The sequence below is a fragment of the Ochotona princeps genome, chromosome X (assembly GCF_030435755.1).
Source record: "Ochotona princeps isolate mOchPri1 chromosome X, mOchPri1.hap1, whole genome shotgun sequence".
Taxonomy (NCBI): Eukaryota; Metazoa; Chordata; class Mammalia; order Lagomorpha; family Ochotonidae; genus Ochotona; species Ochotona princeps.
In genome coordinates, this window is record NC_080865.1 from 27,065,537 (window position 1) to 27,078,138 (window position 12,602).

At 38.3% G+C, this 12,602-nt stretch overlaps 1 protein-coding gene across 4 annotated transcripts in view; it reads right to left on the reverse strand.

Annotated features, from left to right (window-relative positions):
• The window catches only part of POLA1 (DNA polymerase alpha 1, catalytic subunit), a 297,480-nt gene that overhangs the window by 167,019 nt on the left and 117,859 nt on the right, over positions 1-12,602 (reverse strand). For 2 of the 4 annotated variants that reach the window (XM_058659190.1, XM_058659189.1), the window contains exons 29-31: positions 11,641-11,846; positions 9,869-10,001; positions 3,176-3,307 (exon numbers count right to left, since the gene is read on the reverse strand). In XM_058659190.1, the coding sequence (XP_058515173.1) occupies positions 3,176-3,307; positions 9,869-10,001; positions 11,641-11,846 (471 nt within the window). The remainder of the gene's footprint in view (positions 1-3,175; positions 3,308-9,868; positions 10,002-11,640; positions 11,847-12,602) is intronic. The other 2 variants (XM_058659191.1, XM_058659192.1) reach the window with 2 other exon arrangements.

Consider the following 12,602-nt stretch of genomic DNA (forward strand, 5'->3'; position numbering starts at 1 on the left):
AGATGGTGCAAGTGTGTCATTACTGCTACCCATGTGGGAGACCTGGATGAGACTCCTGACTTTAGCAGGGCCCAGCCCTGCCAGTTACGCCCATCTAGAGAATGAATCAACTGACCAAGAACCTCTCTGTAGTTCCTTCTATGAAACTTTCAAATAAAAACAAATCTTTAAAAATAAATAAAATTATATAATAATTATTTCTAGGAGGCCAACAGGAGAAATTTGTTTACTTTAAAAATATTTATTTGTTCTCATTTTAAAGGTTGAGTTACACAGAGAAAAGGAGAGTCAGAGTGATCTTCTATCTGCTGGTTCACTCCCCAAATGCCTTCCGTGCACAGAGCTGAGCCAATCTGAAGCCAGGAACCTCTTCCAGATCTCCCACGTGGGTGCAGGAAATCAAGGTTCTAGATTACCCTCCACAGCCATCCCAGGTCTTACCAAGGAAATGGACAGGAAGTGAAGTAGGCTTGCCTCGAATGGGGCCCATGTTGGATGCTGCTGCTACAAGCAGAGGCTGAGGCTTCTATGCCATGGCATGACAATTTTTTTTTTTTAAATCTCTAAATGCATAAGCAGGGATCCCTTAAAACAATAGTATAAAAGGTATGCCCAGCAGTGTTGGGGAACATCCAGCATGTTGGCCAGCTAGGGCCTGGCCCTGTCAAGGCAACCACAAGTAGAACTCGAAATTCAATAAATCTACAATTTGTAGGTTGATAATTTTATATAGCCCATGAATAATGCTAATAAATGTTTGAACATCAAAAACTTAAAATAGACAAGAAATAGAAGCTGATTCAGTATATGAGCAGATAATTCACATAGGTTTAGCAAGAGTATAAACTGCAATATAGATTAAATATCAAAAATAATACCACATGTTTGCCTTACTTTAAGATGATATGATCTTATGTATAACATGTTATGTTTTGAATGTTATATGTTGTGTATAAACTAAATTGAAGTATAGGTGAGGTGGTCACAGAAGGTGGCTGGGAACTCGCATTTACTTTTAACATGTTGGTTACTCATTACTATGTCAATTAATTCCATAATGATGTAAATTTTTGCTGATGGTATGTTGGAGCTTTCAATTGACTGGGATGATACTCTGCTGGCTCTGTCTTCAGACCAGAGAGGGTATACCTAAGAAGACGTTGAACTTGACTGGACAATAAGATGCTGGACTCTATGTTTGGTATACGCTTGCAATGGGGGACTCTCAACTGAACTTGAGCTGTGGTTATGCAACAAGGTGGAGGAATCCACCATGGTGGGAGGGTTTGGGGAGGGGTGGGAGAACCCAAGTATCTATGTAACTGTGTCACATAATACAATGTAATTAATGAAGTTAAATAATAAAAAAAAAATTTTCCTGATCTTATCTGCATTTGTACTCTAAGTTTTGAATCCATATGAATTTTGTAGCCCAGTAAGTTAACAGTAGGGTACTCGATCGTAAATGTCCATGATAAGGAAAACAGAAACTGTTCAGGAGACAGGCTTCAATCTACTATACATACATTTAAATTTTTTTGGTACCCAAACAAATTTATGTTTTAATTCCATGTTTTGAAGTGTCTTTGTATTCCTTGGAGGATGCATTTGCATGGAGCACCAAACAGTCCTTTTAAAAACACATTATATATTTTCAAAAGAGTAATCTGAGAGCTTCCAATTAGAGGTTTTCAGCTTTGGTTAGCAACATGCTGACAGGGAGCATGTCCTGGTACCAGCGGACAAGGCAAATTCAAGTCCTCAGCCCTTCTGGGGCTGTGCTAAGGAAAATAAGTTAATTAAAAGAAACACAAATTGTACTTTTAAAAAGTAAGGTGCATTACCCAGTAGACGGAAAAATACTGCAAATAGATCAAAGTGGATTTGATGCAGTACAAACAACATCTGCACTGAGTCTGTAGTAGTAAGATTAATTAAAAAGAAATCATAAAATCTGCTATTTGGACATTGAAGAACATAAACTTGACTTTTAAATATACTGGTCAGTCTACTTGATAAGTTATCACATACCTCCATTCCTGTTTTAGTCAAATTATAACAGTGGCTTGATTTCATTATTACATGCTATTTCATTGAATCTACACAATTTTTCAAAGTTGTATGCTGCTGTCTGCCTGTCATTAAGAATTGAAGAGCTTCTCCATGCATGCGAAGACGTACGTTGAAAAAAATCCTAGCCTATTTACCAAAATCTATATTTGCATAATATGAAAATTGTTTTTTTGAGATAAGACTTGTCAGAGGCAATATGCAAAGCACATTAAGGGCTTCAGCGAGTCAGACATTTATGGAAATATTTTCCTGCAGGAATCAGCTTTCTGTAACAGTTCTTAATCAAGGGTAACCCTAGGAGGGAGACAGAGTCAAGTGTTGATTCCTGTCCATGTACTTAAATCATTTGTTATGTACATCATCTGCAGTATGTATCACATATGAACAGACTACTTTTACATTTTCAAAATGCTATGAATTAAAGCATGTAGACTATTGCCTGACAAAGAGCAAACTGCAATGAGATTTAAGGTTTACTTATAACTTTTAAAAGGATTTAAAAAGATTATTTGAAAAGCAAAGTTACCAAGGGAGAAAAGACAGAAAATCTCGTCCATTCTCCGGATCAGTCCTCAGATGGAAACACTGGCCAGTACTGGCCAGCCCGAAGTAAGGATTCAGGAGCTTTTACTGGATCTCCCAAATGTGTGCCAGGGCTATTACTTTCCCAGGCGCAACAGCACCAAGCGGAGCGGCAGACTGGAACCAGCCTCCACATGGGATGCCAGCACTGCAGTCAATGACCGACACAATGCCAGCTTCCATCAACAATTTTTTTAAAACTACAATAAAACTATTTAAGCAGGGCCAGTGCTGTAGCTAAACAGATTGCTCCACCATCAGGAGCCAGCCTCCCTTACTGGCGCCAATTTCACCAAAATTATCTCAGTAAACAAAAACACTCATCTTCAATCATTTTTAAAGAAAATTATAATATATACCATATTTCTAATGAGTATTTTTTAGATACTTTTCAAGTATGAGACTAAAATCACCTCTTTAGAGCATCAATTATTCACAAGACTATTCAATAAAAGACAATCTCGATTTTACTGTGGATTCCTAAGTGGTATGAAAGTCTTATTAATTCTGATAGTTTCACCTGACAGATGACATAGGACACAGTATCTCCAGCTTTCACCTTCCTGCCACCTTGAGAATTTATCCAGAGAGCAACATGTACATGAGGTAGGCTTTTCTTATCCGGATAATCCTGGGGATCCTTTGTTAATGCCTAAAGGAGAAAACAAACAAAAACCCACAAGGCATTAAAATTAAAATCTTCTGTATACATTTTACACTACCATATCTTTGCTACAATCACAGGAGCCACATAAATATAAACATGACAGGAGTTGTGTGGAGACACAACCACAACAAAATTCCATTCTCAAGGAGCCCTTCTCCTTGACTTAGTAGCTAACACAGCCAGCTATAATCCTGATCAAAAAATGAGATATAAGTTTATGGGCCATGTCAAATAATACTTGGATGTTTTTTTAAAAAAGACTAGAATATATCCAGTGTTCAGAGGAAGAATGGGACTGGGGTGCTGCAAGTCAAACTCACATGTCTTCAACGTATGGTCTGCGGACCCTTAGGGATTCCTGACCATTTTTCAGGGGTGTATCAATTTCAAAATGGACTTCTGGACAGGCGCAATGGCAAAGTAGGCTAATCCTCTGCCTACACTGACAGCATCCAATATGGGCAAGATTCCAGTCCAGGCTGCTGCATTTCCAATCCAGCTTCCTGCTTATGGTCAGAGAAATCAGCGGAGGATAGCCCTTGCACCCACATGGGCGACCTGGAAGAAGCTCCAGGCTCCAAAAACGCTAAGCTCTAGTCACTGCAGCCATTTGGGTAGTGAACCAGAAGATGGAAGATCTCTCTATCTCTCTCTCTCTCGCTCTATAAATCTGCCTTCCAAATAAAAAATTCATAAAAATATTAGAAAAATAAACTAATTTAATTAGACTACTACTTGTGCTCATGGTGCGTGAACAGTGGGGGAAACACCACTTGTGCCCCATAAGCATGGATAGTCATTGTTTTCTTTACCAATACACAGTTTCAAATTAAAAATCGGTTTGACTTAAGAATATCCTTGAGGAAGCAGTAAAGATTAAGTTTAAGTTCTCAATCCCAGAAGTCTTCTCTACTTTCTGATAAAACAGAAATTACACATAAGGCATATCTGAAGAATACAAGCTGTGGATCTGGCATTGTAGCATAGTAAGTTAAGCCACTACCTGCAGTACTGGTATCCCATATGGACACCAGCTCTACTAACAAGTTCTGATGCAACTCCTGCTAGGGTCTGGGAAAGAAGGAAAAGATGCTGCAAGTATTTTGGCCACTGCAGCCATGTGGGAGACCAGCAAAAAGCTCCAGGCTCCTAACTTCCGCCTGGCACAGCCCTAAGCTGCTGTTGTCATTTCGGGAATGAACTAACACATGCAACCTCTGTCTCTCTTGTTTTCCCTGTAACTTTATCTTCCATTTGTAAGATAAATTCCATTAAAAAAGAAAAGCAGCTCAAGCAAAAGCAATCAGAGAATGGTGACTTCTAAGTTTTCCCTAGCCGGCAACGGGAGAGAATGCAACTCCTACTTAAAAAAAATCACAGGCAGGGGCACATGTGTGGGGCAACAGTTGGGCTGTCTCATGGGATGCCCACGTCCCCTACCAGAGCATATCAGGTCAGTTCTCACTTCACTTTCAATTCCAGCTTCCTGCAGATGTGCACTGTGGGAGACAGCAGGTGATGGTTCACCTGCTTCAGGCCCTGCCCCCCCATGGGGGAATCCCAGATTGAATTCCCAGCTCCTGGCTCCAGTCTAGCCAAACCCCCAACTGGGGGGCAGGGAGCATCTGGAGCGCAAACATACGTACATAGCTCTCTTTCTCCCTCCATCCTATAAAGGAAAATGAATTTTAAAAATATTTTTTAAATAAAAAAGTAAGAATATACACAACAGTTTTTTTGAGTTTAGGAATCTAGCAGACAGTTTATCTGAAGAACTCCGTGAGTCGGACACTTAAGAAGGAAAAAATGACAGGATACTGTCAAGGATAAAATCCATACATGCCAGCACTAAGCAGACTTTAGAAAGTTTGTTTTCACTCCTGCGAGCTTAACACCTTCCCAATATATACAGATTTTTACAAGAATATTTAAAAATATGATTGTCATTAGTAAACAATGAAATGTGCCAATTTTGGAAGATGTGCATAATTCATGGAACCAACACTGAACAAATGACTAATTCATAATGTCATTCATGGGTAAAATATCCATTCAAAAGACAATATAAACCAACAGATTTTAATATAACAGTATGAAAAGTTAAAACTAGACTTTCTTTGTATGCTTCAGCCAAAAACATAATGTAATAGACTGGATGCCAAATCAGACAAAAATTCAGATGTCTTCCATTCAGTGACATATTATAGGTGTTTAATCATAAAATGTCATTCCTTCAGTAATTTTTCTTGGTTTGGAACCAGTTTTCATGAAAAAATTTTTTTCGTATAATGGGCTACTTTTTGATTTCTAACATACTAAATATCAACATACTAACACCCACTAAGGCTTATTTAAGAGGCTCTTATTCATAATGGTGACATGACACCAAGAATTTGAGAAAAGCTATCTAAAATGAGGCAGGTGCTCACACATAGTTCTACCTACCCAAGTAAGCACTTCCATATCCCACTTAGTATACAAGGCCGCTTAGGAGACTGCCGGGGTCCAGCTCCAGCCCGGGGTTCGGAACTCGTGAAGTGTGCGTGGAGTTGGCGCAAAGAGAGAAAGAAAGAGACGGACCACTAGAATTCCATGATGATAGTGGACTATGCAATAAAGCCGTCCGCTTTATTTATACAGAATCAGTTAAACTCTGGCTCCGACTTTCTACATCATGGTCAAGTGGGTGTTACTAAGGCCAATTCTGCTGTTTGTTTCACCTAAGGCAGGATGTTATCCATGCTGGCGCCTATCAATCAGTAACACATTCCTACTACAATCCTCATTCTACAACTAGTCTTGAATCAGCTAAGGGAGGAAATGTAACACAGGAGGCAGGACCCAAAGATCAAAGAAAGAGGGAAAGAATGGGTTTCCCCTATACCTGAAGACTAGCACCCTTGATTAGCTAAGGTCAATGGAAGAGGATTCTAAACAAAGGTAACTGCTATGCCTTTGATTAGCATAGGATCAAAGGGGGCAGCCGTGGCAGCAATAGTGAGAAACCTAATTGCTAAAAGCAATATCAGAAACATCAGCTTCCAAGCTCACACAGATACCATAGGTTAACTGTTAACTCCGCAGAGGCAGACAATGCCTAAATAAATTACAGAAATCTCAGTGGGATAGTCCGGTGTCCATGCAATGGGAATTCAGGTGGTCAAAGCAACATTCCGCCGGAGCCCTGCTGCACAGCGGGGAGCTCCCTGCGGCCCTGCCACAAGGAAGCAATGCTCTTCACATCTTCCTGTTTCCCACATCCACCACACGGACCCGGCAGGAGACTCCACTTGTATCTCCCCAAACATGGATTATGTGCTCCTGATTTCAACCAGCAATACAATATTAGAAATATTAATCAGAGCCAATGTTTGTGGTGTATCAGGCAAAATTACCACCTGCAGTGCTGGCATCCCATTTGGGCGCCAGTTAAGAGCTAGCTGCTCCACTTACGATCCAGCTTACTGCTAATGACCTGGGAAAGCAGCAGAACATGGATCAGATGCTTGAGCCCCTGAGCCCACGTGAGACCCAGGAAGAAGCTCGAGGCTCCTGGCTTCAATCTCACTTAGCCCAAGCCATAGCAGCCATTTGAGGAGTGAACCAACTGATAGAACATCTCTTTCTTACGCTCTCTACAACTCTGCCTTTCAAATAAATACATAATTTTTTAAAAACAAAGAAATATTAACTGTATGTAAGAAAACCATTATCTTCATTAGATTATTCCTCAGTGCAAATTTACAACGTCACTGACAAACCTTCAAATTATTAGATTGAGGCTATTTAGGATTTTGGAAGCTGGTTTTAGAAATCTTCATTAAAAAAAAAAAAAATACACCACAACCTACAGATGAAGGCTCTCCCTTCTGCTCCATCTCTTTTTAACTCTATTCTATACATGAATAAATCTCCAGTACAAAATTAATGCCAGAAACTATGTGAAGTAGTATGGAATTCTACAGTTCTCAGTTCTTCCTTGGAAAAAGAAATTCACAGCCTGGGCAGGAGGTATTATTATTAGCAATAATAACATATCACTCATTTTAAGTGAATAATAAGCAATGATGGATGCTTTGGATTCATGACACTATTCTCTGAAGTCTGCATAAGTTTGGAAATTTCAGCAATATAAATGCAAAAATAAAAGAACACAGTCTATACAGAAGCTTACTAATGTGTTCACCATTCTACGTCTCTCCTTGCACACTAGTAATAGTATGTCATTATTCACATGAAAGGATGACAGCATGGGCCCACCACTCTAAAGTCATATTGTCACCAAAAAAATGTGATGTTTGCAAACAGCCTTCCCAATTTATCTCTGCAACTGCTTCTAATAAAGAGTATGAAGACAGACATTGCAGTGATGCAATATACAGAACTGATGCCAAAACTGACCAAAAGGAAGTTGAATTTTAATCAAGTCTGAAAGGAACCTACTTTCCATATGACACAAGTGATTGAATGTGAGCATGTGTAAACAGCATCGCTACAGTGAAAAGTCAGTGCGAAAGCACTTATCTTGTTGTATAAATGTCTTCTTTTGTGACACTGAACAATCACTGTCAAGGTATTTTTTAAAATTTACGTAAGATTAAATAAGAATTTTTAAGAATATGCAAAAAAATTCACTCTAAAAATTAAAGAAATGAAAATTAAAGTGTGAAATAATAGTTTTACCTTGATTATAGTAATATTTTATTTAAAACATCACAGCAGGGGCAATGTTGTGGCACAGCAGATAAAGTTGTGCCTACAACACCAACATCTCATATGGGCTCTAGTTCCTGTCCTGGATGTTCCACTTCTGATTTTTCAGATCTAGCTCCCCGCTAACACTCCTGGGAAAAGCAGAGGACAATGGCCCAAGTGCCTGGGTCCTTGCCACCCATGTGGGAGACCCAGATAAAGATCCTGGCTCCAAGCTGCAACCTGCCTCTATCCCAGCTGTTGCAGCCTTGGTGGGAGGGAACTAGCAGATGGAAGACCCCTCTGTCTTTCTCTCTCTGTAACCCTGATTTTCAAATAAGTCAATAAATCTTTCAAAAGAAAATAATGATGACTGCAATCATTCTATTTTCAACATGTAACACCTTTAACAAAGAAATTTAACAAAAGCAGCTATTTCTATCTTCTGACTTAAATATTTTATTCCAGAAAACCTAAAATAAAAATTCCCCCAAAAGTAGATAAGCAAAGATGTTCAATACATCATTTGCAATAGCAAAAATGAAAATTTAAAGAATAAATATTAAAGGCATGTTACTACAATAGAAAATTAAGACACTGAATAGCCTGATTCTGAAGTAATATAAAAGTAGGGGAAAATATATTTAGGTTAAGCAAAAATAGGTCTCTACATAATATAGAGCATAACTGTTAAAATATAAAATGTTTTCAAGAACAAGAAAATGTCTAGAGATGTCAGGCATAACTTTAGTATAGGAGTATTATGAGGTTTCATTCCAAAACTTCCATTTAATGTCATAATTAAATTCTTTTTCATTAAAAAAAATGTATTAGCTTCAACAATGAAATCTATCGCAAATGAGTAAAGAGGTATTTACAAAATCAGCCTCCGTGTGTGTAAGCGCACTCTTTTCAAACAGAAAATAAACTGTGCCCCAAGCACTTCAGAAATCAAGGTCTTGTTCCTAAAATTAAGTAAGAAAAATCATCCTCTTTTAAACAGTAAAAATTGCCTATGAAGTGCAACTTATTTTAAGAAAATCACATGTGCACTAAACACGCAACGAACAGTACTACCACCTCTATCCCAAGAAGCATTAGGATTATCCTCCCTGGAAGGATCACCACCTGTAACTTACATACAAGGTACAACATCTGTGAAGTCACACAGACACACACACACACACCAAGCTTAGAAGACTATATACCCTGGGCCTGGCAGCGTGGCCTCATGTTAAAGTCCTCACCTTGAACGCGCCGGGATCCCATATGGGCGCCGGTTCTAATCCTGGCAGCTCCACTTCCCATCCAGCTCCCTGCCTGTGGCCTGGGAAAGCAGTCGAGGACGGCCCAAAGACTTGGGACCCTGCACCCGCGTGGGAGACCCAGAAGAGGCTCCAGGTTCCCGGCATCGGATGGGCGCGCACCTTTGCGGCTCACTTGGGGAGTGAATCATCAGATGGAAGATCTTCCTCTCTGTCTCTCCTCCTCTCTGTATATCCAGCTTTCCAATATAAATAAATAAATCTTTTAAAAAAAAGACTATATACCCCAAACAACTACCACATAGGAAGACAACATGGAAGGCAGTACTCTCTAGTCTCCTGTGCATAAACATCTAAATCGGTAAGATTTCCAGAAGCAAGGTTTCCAAGCACTGAAGTTTGGCAGAGAAGGCCTTCACAGCAGGCAGAGCTGCTAGAGATCGGCTAGTGCTTATTCTACGACACGGCCGTTACACGGCTTTCACCACCAGCTAGAATTCATTTCAAATGCAAGGATGAGGTGGTACTATTTGCAGGAGGAGAAAAACACATAACAGCAGCTGAGTTCAGCAATAAATGTTACATTTACCTTGTTGATTTCAAACTGGCTCACTGGGACATTGCCACTTAGGACACTTTCTCCAATTTCTATTAATCTCTTCTGGATGTTTTCCACTATAGTGTCTCGGCTTTGATCAGAGAGAATTTGGCCAATGACAAAACTAAAAGGAGAGAGAAAAATGGAGAACTTATTATAAACTCACAAAGCAGAGAAAGGGAAGAGAAATGCCGCGGGATTGACAGATGGACTAGAGTAAGCAAACATGAGCATTAATTCTCGAAAGGCTGTTACGATTTGGTTTTTTAACATTAACTCTAGCTTCTCAAAGTTCTCAAAGTTAGAATTTTGTCAGGTTTGTCCTTAAACATACTGGATGTTACTTTCTATGTCAGCTAAAGCTTCAAATAAAATGCAATTTCAAAGTCAACAGGTAGTTATTTTTAAAAGACCAAGATTCCACTGTTCTCATAAAGGACAAGGCCTCAGTTCTAAGGTAACCATTAGCAAGGGGATTAGACACTCATCCTCATGAGAACAAAACAAAAAAAAAAGATTTTAGAGTTTTTCTTTCTTCAGCATCCTTATAAACTGCTTAGCGTTCTCCAATCTTAGGCTATCTCTCAAAACTTCAGTTACTCTACCAGACCCAAAGGAAAAAGGAGTAAGAAAGCCAATATTTTATACATTTTGGAGAAAATGCAGAGCAAGGATTTAACAGCTGCATTACAATTTGTCAGAAAAAGAACCCTGACAAAAAACATTTGTATAGCTTTAATTACTAATACATTTCTAACTCAGAGAAATTTACTTCTATTATGATGCATCTTTTCTTAGAAAACACAAAGCTAAAGACAACACTCTAATCGACAGTCTATACAAAGTAGTTTCATCTCTGGGTACATTTGGGGGCAATGAAACATTTTAAACTACATTTCATAAAAGGCTAACAATGACCTATACTAAGATGTTCAACTATGCCTAATCAAAAGTAGTTTCACAAAAGCCACAATTGCTTAATCTCTCAACTTGAAAGCAAGAAGCAGGAAGACTGAAAAGTGAGCTTTAAAACGCTAGTACTCACAGCAGCATTAAAATTAATTTCAACCTCAGCTTTAAAAGCAAAAGAAAACTTCTTCTGTTCACAAATTAGCAGTATCTGAAACATGGTGCATAAAACACTAGAAAATTTCTTTGTTTTTCAATGGGCTGTTTTGTACATTAGTATGACCCAAACGAAAAAGGAGAGCTTATCACAGTTGTCAGTCTCAGGTAGGAAGCTAAGGTCATGAAATTTATTATTTCTGAGGTATATACAGTATGAGAACTAGCTCTTCAATTCACCTGAGATTAGTAAGAATCTTTTACATGCAAATGATATCAGTAGAAGCAAGCTTTATTTCTTGGCCCTCTTTCAATCCTGAACGCTTAACTGAGGTGGCCCTAGAAGAATCAGGAATATAAAACAACACATTTTCTCATATAAAAATTAAAGTAAAATAAAACAGCATCAATAAAACCAAGCATGTTAAGATCTAAAGTATGAAAGTTTTTCCTCACCAGAGTTGAAACCCTTAAAATATACCTTACCAGAAACATTTTTTGAGAAAATTTGGCCTTTCCTATGTTTCAACCTGCCTGTGAAATCCTACTTCTAAAAAGTAGGAACTGTTAAGAGTATATGATAATGATAAAAATAATGAAAGTGCATCCTTGTACTTGACTGGTATATAACAATCTGCATGTCATTAGTACTAAAACTTGAAAAAAACAACAAAAACAAAAGTGAAGCCTGAACTCACTTTCCGGTGTCTTTAGCAAGATCACACCAGTCTCTCCTAACTATATCTAATCCTTTCAGCTCCTGTTTGGTGACATAATTTCCATCTGATGTCGACTCAACAACCAAAGCGGCATATTTCTTTTTCTTCAGCAGCAGCAAGGACTTGAAAACACCATCAATGTCGATTTCCAGCAGCTTGTACAACTTATTGACTTCAGTTTTTATCTGTGAATATTCCAAACATTAATATGAACTTTGAAACATTTCACGAGGAAAAAATGAATGTGTTCCTAATTTCCAAGAGCTAAGCTAAATAAAACAAAATCATACAACACCCAAATGCATTTACTCTAATATTGTATTATTTTAGTTACAACTCCAAAATCACTGAAAATTGCAAGGACAAAAATAGACTTTAAAAATACAGAGACAATAATATAAATATATCACCTCAATGAACCAAAAGACAAGATGGGTTAGATCAGTCCCAGGACGTGTATGGAAAACATGTAAAACAAAGAAAGCCATTTTTAAATACTTATGTTCTCGCTTTCAAACAACTTAATTAGTTAAATTAATAGATAGGTGGTCAGAAACAAATGTATGTATCCTCATTAATATCATCTAACACTACCCTTAAGACCTTGACTACAAGGAAATCAATACCTTATGAACAAATAACGGGACAGACTTGTGTTTTGCACTGACAAGGTCAAGGTGCAGACCATGGCGTCTAGGGAATAGCTCCACATTTACAAGGCTCAGTATGAGCACAAGATGCCAAGCTCATTCTGCAGTGCAGAGTTCAAATATCATACATTCCAGGAAAGAAATATAACTCAATCTATGTCTTCAAGGATATGTTAATTTGTTCATTGGGACAACATCTGAACACAGTAAGTGCTTAGAGACACTTGTAAATTGCTGCTATAAGACAACAAATAGTGACTTCTCAATGAACCCTTGCTTTTTCAGATAGAT